General features: G+C 41.5%; 1 protein-coding gene across 3 annotated transcripts in view; it reads left to right on the top strand.

Annotated features, from left to right (window-relative positions):
• The window catches only part of LOC105482690 (GIPC PDZ domain containing family member 2), a 102,736-nt gene that overhangs the window by 65,582 nt on the left and 16,295 nt on the right, over positions 1-20,859 (top strand). For 2 of the 3 annotated variants that reach the window (XM_011742942.3, XM_071090751.1), the window contains exon 4: positions 5,353-5,459. In XM_011742942.3, the coding sequence (XP_011741244.2) occupies positions 5,353-5,459 (107 nt within the window). Of the gene's footprint in view, positions 1-5,352; positions 5,460-18,073; positions 18,156-20,859 lie in introns of all 3 variants that reach the window. The other variant, XM_011742944.3, reaches the window with a different exon arrangement.

The raw sequence follows: 20,859 nt of genomic DNA, 5'->3' as shown, positions 1-20,859 counted from the left end.
TTTCTTTGAGTAGAGGATACAAATGGGAGTTCTAAGATATCTGTCTTATATAATCACAGCTTTAATGCATAGCTGTGGGTTCTTTTTCATTTAAAAAAAACAGATATGTGAAATGATGGCTGTTTAAAAATATTTTTTTCTTTTTTCTTTTCAATCATGGTTCATTGCAGTTTCAAAGTCCCAGGCTTAAATGATCTTCACACCGTAGTCTCCTGAGGAGCTTGGACTACAGGCATGTCCCATCATGCCTGGCTGATGAAACATTTTGTTTTTCGTTCCGCTTTTTTTTTGTTGAGACAAGGTCTTGCTCTGTCACCCAGGCTGAAGTACAGTGGCGTGATCACAGCTCACTGCAGCCTTGATGTCCTGGGGCTCAAGCAATCCTCCTACTTTAGCCTCCTGAGTAGCTAGGACTGCCGGTGCATGTTACCCTGTCTGAATAATTTTTAAATTTTTTTGTAGAGATGGGGTTTTACCATGTTGCCTAGGCTGGCCTCGAATTCCTGGGCTCAAGTGATCTGCCAATCTTGGCCTCCCAAAATGCTGGGATTAGAGGCATGAGCCACGGCACCCAGCCTAAAATTTCTCATAGAGACAAGGTCTTACTGTGTTGCCCAGGCTGGTCCTGAACTCCTGAGGTCAAGTGATCCTCCCGCCTTGGCCTGCTAATGTGTTGAGATTACAGGCGTGAGCCACTGAACCCAGCCAAAAATATTTTTTCTAATCTCCTAGAGTCATCTTGTCCACACCTAATTTTTTTTTTTTTTTTGCAACTTACCCTTATGGAGTCTATCCACGGCAGTCAACCATCAACCTAGTTTTCATAGCATTAATAACTCCTTGTTTTACACTCATTTCATCAGCTCATGTACTTTTAAATTAAAGCACTTAGTTAGAGTAACAGATACAATTGCCACAAAAAGGTCTGGAAACAAACCTGACTGTTTCTAGGCTATGTGCAACTCCACTGTTGGAGCGGTTAGGCACCCACACGCTGTGTGTTCCTGTGCCCTAAGTGATGTGTGGCAGGCGGATGGCCAGTACCCTCAACTGGGAGCCCTGGTGCATCTAGTGAGTCAGCTAACTGCAGGTGCAGGCTGGTCACCAGTGCCAGCTGTATCCACTGCATCCCTCTCTTAGCTCAGCCCCAAGAGAAGCCTTGTGCAGATCCGTTCATGTGAAGTGACTGATTTAGGGCTTGACCTGGTTGGCCAGACGTGCTTAGACAGCCCAGCACCCCAAAAGTAGGCCAGACTGTAAATACTTGCGATCTCCAAAACATTTCAAAAACACGAAACCTGTTTTATCCCCTGTGGGTGAACAGGACCATCCTGCTTTTTTTTTGCGTATAAAGAGATTGATTTATGTACCTGGGTCATAGGCTCATAGACAAACATGGCTTCTGTTTCCTTAGAGGTGAAAACCGCCTTTCTGGAGGCTGGTCCAACCCAGAATTTAAAATTTAACTTTTGCTTTGGTGCCACCAAGTGGTTAGCTTTGAGATGTCACTTTTGAGATGATGGCTTGGCAAATCCATAATGATAAAAAAAAAAATCTGGGATGTATAGGAGAAGCTCAGAGAATTTTTAGGGCAGTAACACCATTTCGTATAATACAATGGTGGATATATATTATAATACACATTTATTCAAATTCATAGAATGTGTAACACCAAGCGTGAACTCTAAACTGTGGACATTGGCTGATTACAATGTGTCAATGTAGGTTCATCAGTAGTAGCAAAAGTCTTACTCTGGTGTCGGAGGTTGATAATGGGAGGGGCTGTGGCTCTCTGGTGGGAATAGGGGCCATATGGAAACCTTCTGTACTTTCTGCTCAGTTTTGCTGTGAACCCAAAACTGCTCTGTCAAATAAAATTTATTAATGAAAAGTTCTATGCTACATACATTTTCCCTTCTGGCTACCGGTGTTGCAGGTAAGAGCAAGATAAGATAGAAACATCATGTAGAGGGGCAAGCTGACTTCTTAGGCAGGGATGATACAACCTTTGTGAAGCCCCACATTCCAGAGGCTGGGTCCTTAGCTTTGTGGGTCCCAGAAACCTTCTTATTTTTATTTTTTTCAATGTATGTAGAGTTGTTCAGTTTTTCAGGGCTCTATCATGCTCACCAAACTTACAAGAGACACTTTTTGAAAAGTCAGATTGGCAATATATTATTTTACAATTAGAATAGTATAATCAATGGTAAACCAAGCACATGTGGTAGATGAGAAGTTCATTTTTCACCCTGCAGGAAATTTATATGGGCAGACAGACTGTATCAAGTAGGTTGCTTGGTGAAATTGCAGTAGGGTCGGGGAAGGACGTTGCGTGTCTTAAGGTTGCTACCGTTCAGACGAGGCTATCTTCACCACTTTAGGGATATACATGACTCTGGGCTGGGGATACTTACATTGCTAGGCAGTACAGAATCCTGGACAATGCTGATGACAGGTCAACTTAATCTTTTCCTTTGGGTACTCTTTTCGAAACTCTATGCTGAGTGCATGAGAATTATTTCTTTCCTCACACAGGACATAATATAACTGGCAAGACCAATACTGTAGGCTTGCTGATACAGCTCTGGTCTCCTGTGAATGGTGGGTCACCAGGATTAGCATTTGGATGTTCCCCAAATAATCAGCCACTATTTATAGGTTTTTGGTTAGGCGGGGCTAGTGTACTCATTACATGCTAATTTTTAATAATTTTATTCTCAGAGGAAGACTTATGTTTTATGTTTTGGTGATTCTGTTCCTGAATACAGGTCAAAATTAATATGCAAAATTAATATGCAAAATCCTTAATCACTTTGGCGTGGATTCCTAATAGCAAAACAGTACTTGGCTGAAGATGGGAATTATCTTGGTTTATTAGTCTGTTCTCACACTGCTATAAAGACATACCTGAGACTGGGTAATTTGTAAAGAAAAGAGGTTTAACTGATTCACAGTTCCACATGGCTGGGGAGGCCTCAGGAAGGGGAAGCAGGCACATCTTATATGGCAACAGACAAAAGAGAGCATGCAAGAGCAGGGAAAACTGATTTACAAAACCATCAGATTTCATGAGAACTGATTCACTATCATGAGAACAGCGTGGGAGAAACCATCCCTTGATCCAGTCACGTCCCACTTGATCCCTCCCTCCACATGTGGAGATTATGGGGATTATAATTCGAGATGAGATTTGGGTAGGGACACAGAGCCAAACAATATCACCTAGGTTCTAAGTAAGAATGCAGGCCACTTGATGTCTGTGTCATGAGAGCTTTGCACAGGCCTCACTGCCTACTCGTACTCACCAGCCTGTCCTGTGATGCCTCACTGGAGTGCTCAGTTGTCTCCGGTTCTTTAGTGCAGGGGTCCCCAACCTTTTTGGCACCAGGGACTGGTTTCATGGAAGACAATTTTTCCACAGATGGGGCAGGCAGGAGAGAATGGTTTTGGGATAAAACTCTTCCACCTCAGATCATCAGGCATTAGTTAGATTCATAAGGAACGCACAACCTAGATCCCTCACATGACCAGTTCACAATAGGGTTCATTTTCTATGAGAATCTCATGCCACTGCTGATCGACAGGAGGCAGAGCTCAGGCTATAACGTAATGCTGTGTGGCCCAGTTCCTAACAGGCCACGGACTGGTACCAGTCTGCGGCCCTGGAGGTTGGAGACCTTTGCTTTAGTGCAGCATCCCCTCCCCACCTGCCTCTTCCCCTGTACTGCTGCCATGTGGAGTCCTCGGTCGAGGAAGTTCACGGTATTTGCAGAGGTTATCAATCAGTGTCCTGTGGTTGGAATCTAACCCATAGATCTCTTTTGTTTTTGCCAATATGCTGTTTTTAAAAGTTTGATTTAATTGCCCAAGCTTAAAAAATTTAAAAATCAGGAGATGCACACAAAACTCTGAGTATCCTCTTTCTTTTTCCTTCTTTCCCTCTCTCTCTCACTTCTTTCTTTTCTTTTCTTTTCTTTCCTTCTTTCCTTCCTTTCTTTTTTTTTTTTTTGACAGAGTCTCACTGTGTTGCCTAGGCAACACAGTGCAGTGGTGCAATCATGGCTCACTGCAGCCTTGACCACCTGAGCTCAAGCAATCCTCCCACCTCATCCTCCTGAGTAGCTGAGACTACAAGTGCGTGCCACCATGCCTGGTTAATTTTTGTATTTTTAGCAGAGATGGAATTTCACCCTTTTGCCCAGGCTGGTCTTGAACTCCTGGGCTCAAGCAGTCTGCCTGCTTTGGTCTCTCAAAGTGCTGAGATTCAGGCATGAGATTACTGTAATCGTTCTGGCCTGAGTCTCCAGTTTCTTTGCAAAAAAAAAAAAAAGTGGGTGATCTGGCTACGCATGTCTTACAGCACAATAAGTTATTGGAGTGGGGCCTATGTAGGGCACATTTCTTCCAATCACCCTCTTTCACTGCCCTTCCCTTTCCCTCATTTATGTTACTGCTTGGTAACATATTTGGTGGTGACTCATAGTTTGCAAATACAGGATAAGACACAACAGAAAAAACAAGCATAAGGAAAGTAGTGGCTCCTTGTGGACTCTTGCTCCCTGCTCTTGTCCTTGCTGGCTGCGAGGAATTCCTTCCTTGGAACCTGCTTTCAGGCTTTTATCTTTTGGACCCTATTTCTGTTAGTATGTCAACTCTGATTTTATCCCTTGTGCTTCCAAGAGGTGTGGGCTGGAGCATTGTTCAGGAAAGCTATGGACTTTGAAATCTGGTCTATATCTGCAAGACCCGGTTTTGAATCCCAGCCCCACTTCTTACTGACTTCAGTTCCCTTATCAGTAAAATGAGGGTGATCACCTGTCTCATAGGTTGGTATGAGTATTAAATGGGATTTTTTAACGTAAAGCATCATGCAGAGGGTAGATCCTCAAATAATAGTGCTCTTGTCCCTCTCTTCTCTCTTTTTTTTCTTTAAATTTTTTTGTTTTGTTTCTTCTTTTTCTATCGGTCCATTGGGAGAAGAAATCTCTCTTCTTTCAAGACATGATTCTTTCTCTTTTTTGTAACCTTGATGAAACCACTTACTCCTCTTTACTCTTTTTATAAAGACTACTGTTTTATTTTTCTTCCTTGTAACTTTGTCTTTCCCATCTGTATATTTCACATATTCCCTTTTCTTAGAGTTAGAACTCTCTCATAAAAACTCTCCTATAAGAATAATGGATGGCAAGTAAATTTATTTTGCTGTGGGAAATTCTATAAGAAGGCCTACCTTTTATCAAATTTCTATAACAATTGTATATAGTTTTGTGATATAAACCACATTAGCTTTCACAGTAATCTGTTGGGATGCTTTCTGCGTATATATATGTTTCCCTGTTCATTGTATTGTAGAAATAGAGCCGAGGTCAAAGGCTGGAAAGTCATCAGGAGAAAAAATTGGTAGTGGAAGGGCAACACTTCGCCTGAGATCAAAAGGTCCTGCCACCGTGGAAGAAATGGTATGTTATGTTCATTTACTTCCTGTTCTGCTTGGAAATGTTGAGATATTTGTGATTATTGGAACTGGAAATAAAGATAAACTCACAAAGTTGGATAAAATTCCATTCATTCTAATAAAAACTTAGACTTTTAATTCATTGTCTAATCTGGAATACTGAAGGTATTTAAAAAGGAAATAAAGAAGTTAAGGACATGAGAAGAGATTGTGATCTATAGAAATTCTCAACTACCTGTAGGTGACATTTCTAGACTCTATAGACAGCTGGACTATCTCAAAAACTTAAGTCAACCAAAGCTCTCTGAGAGCCAAGAAAAAGTTTCAGAGCCACCTGTAGGAGTCAACAAAAGAAGATTTTGATAATGAAAGATTATATTCCTAAACCCCTCTTCTCACATAAAAAACCTTGTAGTCATCTTTGACTCTTTTCGTTCATGTCCCACGTTGCTTCCATTAGCAAATCCTAGTGAATCTACCTCTATAAGATACTGGAGTCCAATGACTTCTCACCGCCCCTGCCCACCACTGTGCCGCAAAGCACCATCATCTTATCCTGGATATTGCAATCACCTGTTTAGTACACCTGTGTTCACACTTGCCTTCTTTCCACCTGTGCTCAGCACAACCTTCAGAATGATCCTTAAAATATGCAGGAGAAATTATGTCACTTTTCTGTTTACAACCCTCCAGTGGCTTCCCATGACACTCAGAATAAAAGCTAAAGTCCTCAGAATGACCAATGTGACCGAACTCCATGTTTCTTCTCTGTTCTCAATTCCCACCCCTCTGCCCTGGCTTCCTCTGCTTCAGTCATGCTGGTCTCCTTGCTGTTCCCAAACACTCCAGGTGTATCCCCATCTCAGGCTGTCAGTACTGCTGTTGTCTCTGCCTGAATGTTTTGCCCATTTATCTGCATAGCTTGCTCCCCTGCCATCATTAGGTTTCTGCCCACACATTGTCTATCTCAAAGGCCTTTCCCGAGCATCCTGTATAAACAACAACTCCCTCCACCCCTCCCACTGCCCACTCTTCCACGCCCTTAATTTCTGTTGAAGCAATTATATTAGTCCGTTTTCACACTGCTAATAAAGATATACCTGAGACTGGGTAATTTATAAAGAAAAAGATGTTTAATGGACTCACAGTTATACATGGCTGGGGAGGCCTCACAATCATGGCAGAAGGTGAAGGAGGAGCAAAGGCACCTCTTATATGGCAGCAGGCAACAGAGTATGTGCAGGGGAACTGCCCTTTATAAAACCTCAGATCTCGTGAGACTTATTCACTATCATGAGAACAATGGCATGGGAAAAACCTGCCCCCATGATTCAGTTACCTACCACCAGGTCCCTCCCACAACATGTGGGGATTAGGGGAGCTACAATTCAAGATGAGATTTGGGTGGGGACACAGTCAAACCATATCAGCACTAAACACCCTAGGACTCTTTTTATCTCTGATTAATTTTGTCTACTGTCTAGCTCCTTTGCTCACATGTCTTGTTCACTGCTGCATCCCTAGCACCTAGAATAGGACCTGATATACCAAAGGAATGGAAATCTTTGATGCATTGATGACTTAATAAATGATTTCTTTTAGTTTGAGAAAAGCAAGGGTGTTTCCCTTTGACTGACTTTATCTATATACAGGTTAGTGTTTGAGTGAAAAACACCAGAAGGAGAAGTGAAAACTAGAGGCAGGAAGGGTGGAGGAAGAAAACTGCAGGGTTGGGGTGGTGATGGTAAGGATTCTGAGTGACAAGCAGCAGGCCCACAGCAGCAGCAAAGGCAAGGGGGGCAAAGCCCTCCTGTGGGTAGACGGGATGTCGAGCAGGTGACTGATGCCTGTGAGCTCCAGGGGGCAGGGGCAAGGCACTGGGCCCTTCTAGGGTCTCTCTGTATGTGAACGCTGTCTGGGTTCCTGTGTGTTTGAAGGAAAAAAGAGACAGGTGAACAGTTTTGAGGCTGTTTCACAGAGTGGATCCCAGAACTTGTTGGGTGACAATGTCCAGGGTTGGTCATAAGGGTGGTTTGTTGAGGCGGACACTTAAGGAACCCATGAGGCCAAGGCTGTCCTTAGGAGTGTCAAGTCACCCAGGGTGTTATCAGTTTTGGGGGGATCCAGAGGAAGATCCTGAGTCAAATGCTTGGGTTCTGGGAGAATGAAAGGACCGATCGGAGGCAAATGGCAATGAAGAGAACTGATAGGGCAAAAAGTGTTTTGAAAAGGAGATGTGATGAGGTATGTGAAGGAAACCCAGGGCAGTGACTTCTGGGTGTTTGGAGCCTTTATTTTCCCTCTGTGGCCCAGCACACTGCCTGGTATATTGCTGAAGGCCAGTAAGTGTTTATTGAATGAATAAGCAAATCTCAGTGGAAGAAAGGAATTTATCAGAGAAGAGAACAGAGGGGAAGGAGCTGGCTGTGGGGAGCCGGGAGAATGTCAGCTCTGCCTTTTGCCGGAGGCTGTGAGGAAAAATGAGCAGACCTTTAAACGGCTCACAGAGGAAGCAGATCAGCAGGAAAAACGCCACATCACTTCAGGAGGAAGGGCATCTTCTAAGGGTTAAATCATCCATCCCTCTTTGTTAAGCTCCTGCTGTGGCAAAGGTGCCTCAATGGAAAAGAGCAGCTTAAGATCTACCTGGGGAGGTAGGAAAGATTCATTCAAAGATAAACATCTAAAAATCCATTCCTATTTTCATAGCTTGTTTAGTAAAATAGGGCAATTAAAAATAGCTCATAATGAAAGGAAAAAGCAGTTTGGTGCTAATATTAAATTTGACACAAATGACCTAAAATCTAATTTCAAACACTTTAAGGATTTAAAGGATTTATAGGATTTGAAACAAATCACTCCCTTAATCACCTAGCACAAATTCTGAAAATGGTGTAAGATTCTCTGTATTAGTCCGTTTTCACACTGCTATAAAGAATACCTGAGACTGGGTGATTTAAAAGTAAAGAGGTTTAATTGACTCACATTTTCGCATGGCTGGGGAGGCCTCAAGAAACTTACAATCATGGCAGAAGGTGAAGGGGAAGCAAGGCACATCTTACTTGGTGGCAGGAGAGAGTGAGTGTGCAGGAGGAACTGTCACTTTGGAAACCATCAGATCTTGTGAGAACTCCCTCACTATCACGAGAACAGCATGGGGGAAACCACCTCATGATGCAGTCACCTCCCACTAGGTCCCTCCCTTGACATGTGGGGATTACAATTCAAGATGGGATTTAGGTGGGCACACAGAGACAAACCACTTGCATAACCTCATACTTTATTCAATGTGTGCTTGCTGAGACAGGCACAGTCTAAGTGCTGGTGATACAAAGAACAAAGACCCTGTTTCTCTTCTAAAAGGAGAGAAGCATGAAAAGAAACCATTACAACCCAGTGGGATAGGGTTAATGGAAGCAGGTGCAGGATACACAGTATGACAAAGAAGGGGCTGATCAACCATTGTCAGGGATTGGGGAAAGAAAGGAGGTCAGAAGGCTGGGTGTGGTGGCTCATGCCTGTAATCCCAGAACTTTGGGAGGCTGATGTGGGTGGATTACCTGAGGTCAGGAGTTTGAGACTAGCCTGGCCAACATGATGAAACCCCATCTCTACTAAAAACATAAAAATTAGCCAGGCATGGTGGTGGGCACCTGTAATCCCAGCTACTTGGGAGGCTAAGGCAGGAGAATCACTTGAGCCCAGGAGGTGGAGGTTGCAGTGAGCCGAGATCACGCCATTGCACTCCAGCCTGGGCGACAGATTGAGACTCCATCTAAAAAAAAAAAAAAAAAAAAAAAAGGAGGTCAGGAAGAGTTTCTCTCTGGAAGAAATGAGTAAGTGAGTTCAAAATGGGGAAGAAGAGTGTTCTAGGCATGGCACAATAATGGGTTTTGGGGACCTGTAAGCTGTCCATGAGATTGGAGTGTGGGGTGCTAGAAGTACTGGTTAGGGGTGATGAGGCTGGAGGCATAGGCTGGGGTTAGGATGTGAAGGGCCTTGTTGATAATGAGGGAGCCATTTAAGAATTATGAGGGGAGTAACACAATCAGTTTTGTGTTTTAGAAAAATCCCTTGGTTCCAGGGGATGGGTTGTTGAGCAGCTTGGATTTGAGAGGCTGAAGACCAAAGGCAGGGAGACAAAATAGGAAACCTCTGCAAATCAGAAAAGATGAGGACTAAACACTGGCAAACAGCATGTGGATGGAGAAGAGGTGATAGATCCAGATCTGTTCTGTAGCAAATAGGAAACATTAGAATGGTAAAATATTGGTGGCCATTTGTGTATGAGGAGTACTGTCACTTGTCACCATAACTTAAAACGTGCCTGGATAGATGTAAAGGTTAATACCTGTTAGTTTGCATAGCCTGTTACTTTATACAGACAGTTCAAGATACATTGTAATGAAGGCAAGAGCAATATATTGTCTGTTATTGTTTTTAAGGTTTAGTTCTTGTAAATAAAGATGTGAGAAAGTTGTACTAATATCTTCAAGGAAATAGATTTTTATTTGCTATAAAATGCATGATTTTAACAAAATTTGAGACTACAAAACAATATATATTTATAACAGTATTGAAAGTAACATGAAATTCTTATAATCTAAATCATGAATTCTACATTTGCATGTATAGTTGAGTAGTTAACATCTTTGGGCAATTCCATTTTCAACTATGAAGCCATTTAAAGCCAAGTATTGAAATAAACTGAGCAGAATTTACCAAATATTAAACCGAAAAGTTAGAATAATATTTCTACTGAAATGTTTAGTAATTGTTTTGGGAAGAACAAAAATGTTTTGGTACCGTTAATACATAACACAAGGGGGGCGCGGAGCAAGATGGCCAAATAGGAACAGCTCCAGTCTCCATCTCCCAGCCCGAGCGACACAGAAGACCTGTGATTTCTGCATTTTCAACTGAGGTACTGGGTTCATCTCACTGGGGAGTGCCGGATGATCGAGGCTGGTCAGCTGCTGCAGCCCGACCAGTGAGAGCTGAAGCAGGGCGGGGCATTGCCTCATCTGGGAAGCATAAGGGGGAAGGGAATCCCTTTTCCTAGCCAGGGGAACTGAGACACACAACACCTGGAAAATTGGGTAACTCCCACCCCAATACTGCGCTTTAAGCAAACAGGCACACCAGGAGATCATATCCCACACCTGGCCGGGAGGGTCCCACACCCACGGAGCCTCCCTCATTGCTAGCACAGCAGTCTGTGATCTACCGGCAAGGCAGCAGCGAGGCTGGGGGAGGGGCGCCCGCCATTGCTGAGGCTTAAGTAGGTAAACAAAGCTGCTGGGAAGCTCGAACTGGGTGGAGCTCACAGCAGCTCAAGGAAACCTGCCTGTCTCTGTAGACTCCACCTCTGGGGACAGGGCACAGTAAACAATAACAAACACAGCCGAAACCTCTGCAGATGCAAACGACTCTGTCTGACAGCTTTGAAGAGAGCAGTGGATCTCCCAACACGGAGGTTGAGATCTGAGAAGGGACAGACTCCCTGTTCAAGTGGGTCCCTGACCCCTGAGTAGCCTAACTGGGAGACATCCCCCACCAGGGGCAGTCTGACACCCCACACCTCACAGGGTGGAGTACACCCCTGAGAGGAAGCTTCCAAAGCAAGAATCAGACAGGTACACTAGCTGTTCAGCAATATTCTATCTTCTGCAGCCTCTGCTGCTGATACCCAGGCAAACAGGGTCTGGAGTGGACCTCAAGCAATCTCCAACAGACCTACAGCTGAGGGTCCTGACTGTTAGAAGGAAAACTATCAAACAGGAAGGACACCTACACCAAAACCCCATCAGTACATCACCATCATCAAAGACCAGAGGCAGATAAAACCACAAAGATGGGGAACAAGCAGGACAGAAAAGCTGGAAATTCAAAAAATAAGAGCACATCTCCCCCGGCAAAGGAGCGCAGCTCATCGCCAGCAACAGATCAAAGCTGGACGGAGAATGACTTTGACGAGATGAGAGAAGAAGGCTTCAGTCCATCAAATTTCTCAGAGCTAAAGGAGGAATTACGTACCCAGTGCAAAGAAACTAAAAATCTTGAAAAAAAAGTGGAAGAATTGATGGCTAGAGTGAGTAATGCAGAGAAGGTCATAAACGAAATGAAAGAGATGAAAACCATGACACCAGAAATACGTGACAAATGCACAAGCTTCAGTAACCGACTCGATCAACTGGAAGAAAGAGTATCAGCGATTGAGGATCAAATGAATGAAATGAAGCGAGAAGAGAAACCAAAAGAAAAAAGAAGAAAAAGAAATGAACAAAGCCTGCAAGAAGTATGGGATTATGTAAAAAGACCAAATCTACGTCTGATTGGGGTGCCTGAAAGTGAGGGGAAAATGGAACCAAGTTGGAAAACACTCTTCAGCATATCATCCAGGAGAACCTCCCCAACCTAGTAGGTCAGGCCAACATTCAAATCCAGGAAATACGGAGAACGCCACAAAGATACTCCTCAAGAAGAGCAACTCCAAGACACATAATTGCCAGATTCACCAAAGTTGAAATGAAGGAAAAAATCTTAAGGGCAGCCAGAGAGAAAGGTCGAGTTACCCACAAAGGGAAGCCCATCAGACTAACAGCAGATCTCTCGGCAGAAACTCTCCAAGCCAGAAGAGAGTGGGGGCCAATATTCAACATTCTTAAAGAAAAGAATTTTCAACCCAGAATTTCATATCCAGCCAAACTAAGTTTCATAAGTGAAGGAGAAATAAAATCCTTTACAGATAAGCAAATGCTTAGAGATTTTGTCACCACTAGGCCTGCCTTACAAGAGACCCTGAAGGAAGCACTAAACATGGAAAGGAACAACCGGTACCAGCCATTGCAAAAACATGCCAAAATGTAAAGACCATCGAGGCTAGGAAGAAACTGCATCAACTAACGAGCAAAATAACCAGTTAATATCATAATGGCAGGATCAAGTTCACACATAACAATCTTAACCTTAAATGTAAATGGACTAAATGCTCCAATTAAAAGACACAGACTGGCAAGCTGGATAAAGAGTCAAGACCCATCAGTCTGCTGTATTCAGGAGACCCATCTCACACGCAGAGACATACATAGGCTCAAAATAAAGGGATGGAGGAAGATTTACCAAGCAAATGGAGAACAAAAAAAAGCGAGGGTTGCAATACTAGTCTCTGATAAAACAGACTTTAAACCATCAAAGATCAAAAGAGACAAAGAAGGGCATTACATAATGGTAAAGGGATCAATTCAACAGGAAGAGCTAACTATCCTAAATATATATGCACCCAATACAGGAGCACCCAGATTCATAAAGCAAGTCCTTAGAGACTTACAAAGAGACTTAGACTCCCATACAATAATAATGGGAGACTTCAACACTCCACTGTCAACATTAGACAGATCAACGAGACAGAAAGTTAACAAGGATATCCAGGAATTGAACTCATCTCTGCAGCAAGCAGACCTAATAGACATCTATAGAACTCTCCACCCCAAATCAACAGAATATACATTCTTCTCAGCACCACATCGTACTTACTCCAAAATTGACCACGTAATTGGAAGTAAAGCACTCCTCAGCAAATGTACAAGAACAGAAATTATAACAAACTGTCTCTCAGACCACAGTGCAATCAAACTAGAACTCAGGACTAAGAAACTCAATCAAAACCGCTCAACTACATGGAAACTGAACAACCTGCTCCTGAATGACTACTGGGTACATAACGAAACGAAGGCAGAAATAAAGATGTTCTTTGAAACCAATGAGAACAAAGATACAACATACCAGAATCTCTGGGACACATTTAAAGCAGTGTGTAGAGGGAAATTTATAGCACTAAATGCCCACAAGAGAAAGCAGGAAAAATCTAAAATTGACACTCTAACATCGCAATTAAAAGAACTAGAGAAGCTAGAGCAAACACATTCGAAAGCTAGCAGAAGGCAAGAAATAACTAAGATCAGAGCAGAACTGAAGGAGATAGAGACACAAAAAACCCTCCAAAAAAATCAATGAATCCAGGAGTTGGTTTTTTGAAAAGATCAACAAAATTGACAGACCACTAGCAAGACTAATAAAGAAGAAAAGAGAGAAGAATCAAATCGACGCAATTAAAAATGATAAAGGGGATATCACCACCGACCCCACAGAAATACAAAGTACCATCAGAGAATACTATAAACACCTCTACGCAAATCAACTGGAAAATCTAGAAGAAATGGATAATTTCCTGGACACTTACACTCTTCCAAGACTAAACCAGGAAGAAGTTGAATCCCTGAATAGACCAATAGCAGGCTCTGAAATTGAGGCAATAATTAATAGCCTACCAACCAAAAAAAGTCCAGGACCAGATGGATTCACAGCTGAATTCTACCAGAGGTACAAGGAGGAGTTGGTACCATTCCTTCTGAAACTATTCCAATCAATAGAAAAAGAGGGACTCCTCCCTAACTCATTTTATGAGGCCAACATCATCCTGATACCAAAGCCTGGCAGAGACACAACAAAAAAAGAGAATTTTAGACCAATATCCCTGATGAACATCGATGCAAAAATCCTCAATAAAATACTGGCAAACCGGATTCAGCAACACATCAAAAAGCTTATCCACCATGATCAAGTGGGCTTCATCCCTGGGATGCAAGGCTGGTTCAACATTCGCAAATCAATAAACATAATCCAGCATATAAACAGAACCAAAGACAAGAACCACATGATTATCTCAATAGATGCAGAAAAGGCTTTTGACAAAATTCAACAGCCCTTCATGCTAAAAACGCTCAATAAATTCGGTAGTGATGGAACGTACCTCAAAATAATAAGAGCTATTTATGACAAACCCACAGCCAATATCATACTGAATGGGCAAAAACTAGAAAAATTCCCTTTGAAAACTGGCACAAGACAGGGATGCCCTCTCTCACCACTCCTATTCAACATAGTGTTGGAAGTTCTGGCTAGGGCAATTAGGCAAGAGAAAGAAATCAAGGGTATTCAGTTAGGAAAAGAAGAAGTCAAATTGTCCCTGTCTGCAGATGACATGATTGTATATTGAGAAAACCCCATTGTCTCAGCCTAAAATCTCCTTAAGCTGATAAGCAACTTCAGCAAAGTCTCAGGATACAAAATTAATGTGCAAAAATCACAAGCATTCTTATACACCAGTAACAGACAAACAGAGAGCCAAATCAGGAATGAACTTCCATTCACAATTGCTTCAAAGAGAATAAAATACCTAGGAATCCAACTTACAAGGGATGTGCAGGACCTCTTCAAGGAGAACTACAAACCACTGCTCAGTGAAATAAAAGAGGACACAAACAAATGGAAGAACATACCATGCTCATGGATAGGAAGAATCAATATCGTGAAAATGGCCATACTGCCCAAGGTAATTTATAGATTCAATGCCATCCCCATCAAGCTACCAATGTGTTTCTTCACAGAATTGGAAAAAACTGCTTTAAAGTTCATATGGAACCAAAAAAGAGCCCGCATCTCCAAGACAATCCTAAGTCAAAAGAACAAAGCTGGAGGCATCACGCTACCTGACTTCAAACTATACTACAAGGCTACAGTAACCAAAACAGCATGGTACTGGTACCAAAACAGAGATATAAATGGAACAGAACAGAGTCCTCAGTAATAATACCACACATCTACAGCCATCTGATCTTTGACAAACCTGAGAGAAACAAGAAATGGGGAAAGGATTCCCTATTTAATAAATGGTGCTGGGAAAATTGGCTAGCCATAAGTAGAAAGCTGAAACTGGATCCTTTCCTTACTCCTTATACGAAAATTAATTCAAGATGGATTAGAGACTTAAATGTTAGACCTAATACCATAAAAATCCTAGAGGAAAACCTAGGTAGTACCATTCAGGACATAGGCATGGGCAAAGACTTCATGTCTAAAACACCAAAAGCAACAGCAGCAAAAGCCAAAATTGACAAATGGGATCTCATTAAACTAAAGAGCTTCTGCACAGCAAAAGAAACTACCATCAGAGTGAACAGGCAACCTACAGAATGGGAGAAAATTTTTGCAATCTACTCATCTGACAAAGGGCTAATATCCAGAACCTACAAAGAACTCAAACAAATTTACAAGAAAAAAACAAACAACCCCATCAAAAAGTGGGCAAAGGATATGAACAGACATTTCTCAAAAGAAGACATTCATACAGCCAACAGACACATGAAAAAATGCTCATCATCACTGGCCATCAGAGAAATGCAAATCAAAACCACAATGAGATACCATCTCACACCAGTTAGAATGGCGATCATTAAAAAGTCAGGAAACAACAGGTGTTGGAGAGGATGTGGAGAAATAGGAACACTTTTACACTGTTGGTGGGATTGTAAACTAGTTCAACCATTATGGAAAACAGTATGGCGATTCCTCAAGGATCTAGAACTAGATGTACCATATGACCCAGCCATCCCATTACTGGGTATATACCCAAAGGATTATAAATTATGCTGCTATAAAGACACATGCACACGTATGTTTATTGCAGCACTATTCACAATAGCAAAGACTTGGAATCAACCCAAATGTCCATCAGTGACAGACTGGATTAAGAAAATGTGGCACATATACACCATGGAATACTATGCAGCCATAAAAAAGGATGAGTTCATGTCCTTTGTAGGGACATGGATGCAGCTGGAAACCATCATTCTTAGCAAACTATCACAAGAACAGAAAACCAAACACCGCATGTTCTCACTCATAGGTGGGAACTGAACAATGAGATCACTTGGACTCAGGAAGGGGAACATCACACACTGGGGCCTATCATGGGGAGGGGGGAGGGGGGAGGGATTGCATTGGGAGTTATACCTGATGTAAATGACGAGTTGATGGGTGCAGCACAGCAACATGGCACAAGTATACATATGTAACAAACCTGCACGTTATGCACATGTACCCTACAACTTAAAGTATAATAATAATAAATAAATTAAAAAAAAAAGTTCATTGAAAAAAAAATACATAACACAAAAATGATCTTAAAAATATTATTTTATCATCTCATTCTTATAAAATTTCATTTTTTGGTGTATTTTTGTAATGTATACAATATATTAATACGGTAATACATTTGTAATTTGTAAACAATACATACAATAAAGTTAAAAATACACAATAAGGGTATTTGTTCAGAAATGTTTTACTATTGGGATGAGCCATCAAAAGTTTGAAGACTCCGGCCTGCACAATAAAGACCAAAATCCTTTTCATGGTACACAGGACCCCTCAAGATCTAGTCGTATTTGTCACTGTGTTCTCCAGCTACATGGGACTTCTGGCATCCCTCTAACATGACTCTCTGACCTTACTTAGACTTTGCCTATCTATTACATCCTGCTTGAAGTGTCCTCTCCTGCTTATCTCCTCTTCATCATTGAAAACACAGTTCTTGGCTGGGCGTGGTGGCTCACGCCTGTAATCCCAGCACTTTAGGAGGCCAAGGTGGGCGGATCACTTGAGTCCAGGAATTCGAGACCAGCCTGGCCAACATGGTGAAAACCCCGTCTCTACTAAAAAAATACAAAAAATTAGCTGGGCGTGGTAGTGCACGCCTGTAATCCCAGCTACTTGGGAGGCAGAGGTTGCAGTGAACTGAGATCACACCACTGCACTTCAGCCTGGACAACAGAAGGAGACTTTGTCTCAAACAAAACAAAACAAAACAAAAGAAGACAAAACAAAACAAAACAAAAAACAAAACCCACCGCAGTTCTTAAGACATCCTTCTTTTTTTCTGAGACAGAGTCTTGCCCTTTTGTCAGGCTGGAGTGCAGTGGCAGAATTATGGCTCACTACAGCCTCATTATCCTGGGCTTAAGTGATCTTCTCACTTTAGCCTTCTGAGTGGCTGGGACTAAAGGTGCATACCACCACACCTGGTTACTTTTTAATTAAATTAATTAACTGGTAGAGAGAGAATCTTGCCATATTACCCAGGCTTGTCTAGACCTCTCAGGCTCAAGTGATCCTCCCATTTTAGCCTCCCACGTGGCTGAGATTACAAGCATGTGCCACCACACCCAGCTAATTATTTTAATTAATTGATTTTTTTTTTTTTTTTTTGTGGAGATGGAGTCTCACCATGTTGCCTGGGCTGGTCTTGAACTCCTAGGCTGAAGCAACTCTCCCACCTCAGCCTTCCAAAATGCTGGGATTACAGGCAAAAGCCACTGTGCTCAGCCAAGTCACCTTCTTTCTGAAGTCTTCCATGACTGTTAGCGATATAAATTTGCTTCCTTCCCTGTGATGCTTCTGTAAGTTTTATATCCTTTAAAAACTGTTACATGTTATTTATTTTCACATCTGTTTCCTCTTCTAGATTGTTAGCTACTTGGGGATGGTGTTCCTGGCTTTTCTTTTTCGAATCCATAACTCTTAGTGCAGACACTAAAAATAAGTATTTACTGTATTGATATGTATTTAGTTACAGAGCACATTCTAGATATATTTCCATTAAAATTAGCTGAAGTACACAATCATGAACTGGCTCCACATCAGACTTTCTCTTGTGTATGCCCTGACAATCAAGAGATTTTGTTATATAATATCTTATTTCTCTCTTTTTTGATAAAGCCTTCTGAAACCAAAGCAAAGGCAATTGAAAAGATTGATGATGTTCTTGAATTGTACATGGGAATTCGAGATATTGATTTAGGTAAGATTATACTATTTTAAAAAGTCTTGTATCTCTTAATCTGCTTAATGTTTATGTCTTATTTGTACATATAGCCAATTATACTTTTGAAGATAAAAATATTTGTGGTGTGATGAAAAGAATAATGGACATAAAGATAATATTGAAAAGAAGACCTGGCCCTCACCCCAGCTATAAGGTCTTAGTGCCAAGTAAACTTTAAAACATTTTAGTTAGTTCTTAGTCATTAAACTGTGACTACTATCTCCTTTAGTGTTGTTTTTTTGGATTTAGAAAATATACATAAAATGAATTTTGTAGATGATACATATAAAAGGCATTATTATTTGATATGTCAGATGTACATTGATTAAATTGCACCCTTTAACAGGGTTACTAAAGCCCTATGAACAAAGAATTAGAAATATGAAGAAAGAGGACACACTTGGCATATGACTGAGAAGGGCAGTTGAACAGTTGAATTTCTGTGTATTTCTTGTGTCATCATTAGGCTGTCAGGGTCTTGATTTATCAGTTAAGACTCTACCAGTTGCAAATGACCAAAACAAAGACCAAACAAAAAACCCTAATTCCAACTGGCTTAAGGAAACAAAAAATGAGAAACTTATTGGTTCTTATAATTGAAAAGTCCAGAGCTAGACCTTGGCTTCAATAATGGCTGGATCCTGAGTTTTCATGGTGTCATCAGGATGTGATTTCTCTTCTCTCAGTCCTGGCTTCATTTCAGGCCCCTGTGGTATCCCCTGGCAGCTTCAATCTCTCCCTCATGGGGCCAAAATGACTGCCATTGCTCCAGCCCCTACATCCTCATGGCATCAAGCACAATGAGAAGGAGGAAGGACCTCTTCCAAATCATTCAAACAAAATGCCCAATATTGTTTCTGGTTGGTCTGATTGGCTCAAGTGAGCCAGTCCCTGAGGCCAGGAGAATGGTTAGGTCTGGGTTGAATGCTCTGGAACTGAGAGTGACTCTGAAATACAAGGGTCAAGAGTGTGAAAAGGCCTGACCCTTCTCATGCAGAAGCAAGATAAATGCCCACTAAGTAGGGCAGTTGCATGCTGGGTAGAGAAAAGGAAGTAAATGTACACTCCAGTGTGGAGGTTTATGTCTGCATGCATTCACAGGTATGCATTTGAATCAGGTACTTTATACATTTTTTAAAGGTAAAAACTTGACTATTTTGTTTATCCACTAGCAAGTAGAGTGTTTGAAGCCCATTTATTCTTTTCTACTTCCACTCATTTTCCATTTTCCTTTTAGAATTACCAAAAACAAAACAAGTTTAGCTTAAAAATCTCAACTGGCTTTTATTTGCAACTCTAGTATCAGGCAACACCTCAAAATGAGTGCTCTGATGAGCTGAGCAGAGGAGGTTGACTCTATAGTCAGAAAATGGCTGAAGAAAGCAGAAACAGAACAAAGAGTGGATTCTCATTGCAAGGTTACTTTCTTTGCAAAGGTGAAACCAGAGGGAATTTCCTTATCATGCCAGCTAAAACTGGCCCATCTGGGGATTTGGCTATTACCTCTCTTTCTCCTGATTTCATGGAAGGTCAGATAAACAACTTAGTTTGGCTTAGTGAGTGGAACTTCAGCATGAGTAACTCCATTTTGGTTTGGTCTGTTAGGCGTAGTACAGGAGCTCAGTCCAAACCAATCGCTTCCTATAAATTTTATTTAACAGAATCTGTTCTTATTTTCTCTCTTGCCTATGTGAACTTTTATTTTTTAATTTTTGAGACAGGATCTCCTCTGTCACCCAGGCTGGAGTGCAGTGACACAATCATAGTTCACTGCAGCCTTGATTCCTGGGCCCAAGCCCTTCTCCTACCTCAGCCTCCCATGTAGCTAGGACCCCAGATGTGTGCCTCCATACCTGGCTATTTATTTTATTTTTCAAAAATAATTTTTTTTTGGCAGAGATGGGGTCTTGCTATGTTGCTCAGGCTCAAGTGATCCCCCTGTCTTGACCTCTCAAAGTGCAGGGAGAGATTGCAGGTATGAGCCATCATTGCCGGCCCTGAGTGAACTTTTAAAATAAAATTTATGTACTGGATATACAGATGCTGTCTGTAACTTAAAAACATTGGTAGTTTGTTCCTTGCTCCTTGGAGAAAAATGTAAAATTTTCCTATAGATTCTTTTTTCCTCTGTGCAGACAGGAAGTTAAAGCTGAAAACCAACGTCTGACAACTTCTCCTTCCGATCCTTTTGCCTGGCTAATTTTTTTTAATTTTAATTTTTGTAGAGATGGTGTCTACCTGTGTTACCTAGGCTGGTCTTGAACTCCTGGGCTCAAGCCATTCTCTTGCCTTGATTTCCCAAAGTGTTGGAATTACAGTCGTTGAGCTGCTGAGCCCAGCCTCAGTCTCCTGTTTTGAAACTGCCCCTCTCAAGGAACAATAGAATCCATGCTATGGTCTGGAGTGAATCACAGACACAGGACCTAGGAAAAGATCTAACTAGGAATAAAGACAAACATACACATAAACATGAATACTTTTAGACATATAAGGAAATATGTAACATATAACTAGAGGCATCAACATGTACATAAATCAAATTTAGAATAGAAATGTTTATTTGTACAACAGTCTTGGGCTGTGGGCCATTCTTTAATGGTATTTTCCCATATGGGAGGGAAGCAAATACATGTATGTATTCATGAATTTTTACATATACATACACACATATGCATAGGTG

Source organism: Macaca nemestrina, chromosome 1 (genome assembly GCF_043159975.1).
Source record: "Macaca nemestrina isolate mMacNem1 chromosome 1, mMacNem.hap1, whole genome shotgun sequence".
Classification (NCBI taxonomy): Eukaryota; Metazoa; Chordata; class Mammalia; order Primates; family Cercopithecidae; genus Macaca; species Macaca nemestrina.
This window is presented reverse-complemented; position numbering and strand designations above follow the sequence as displayed.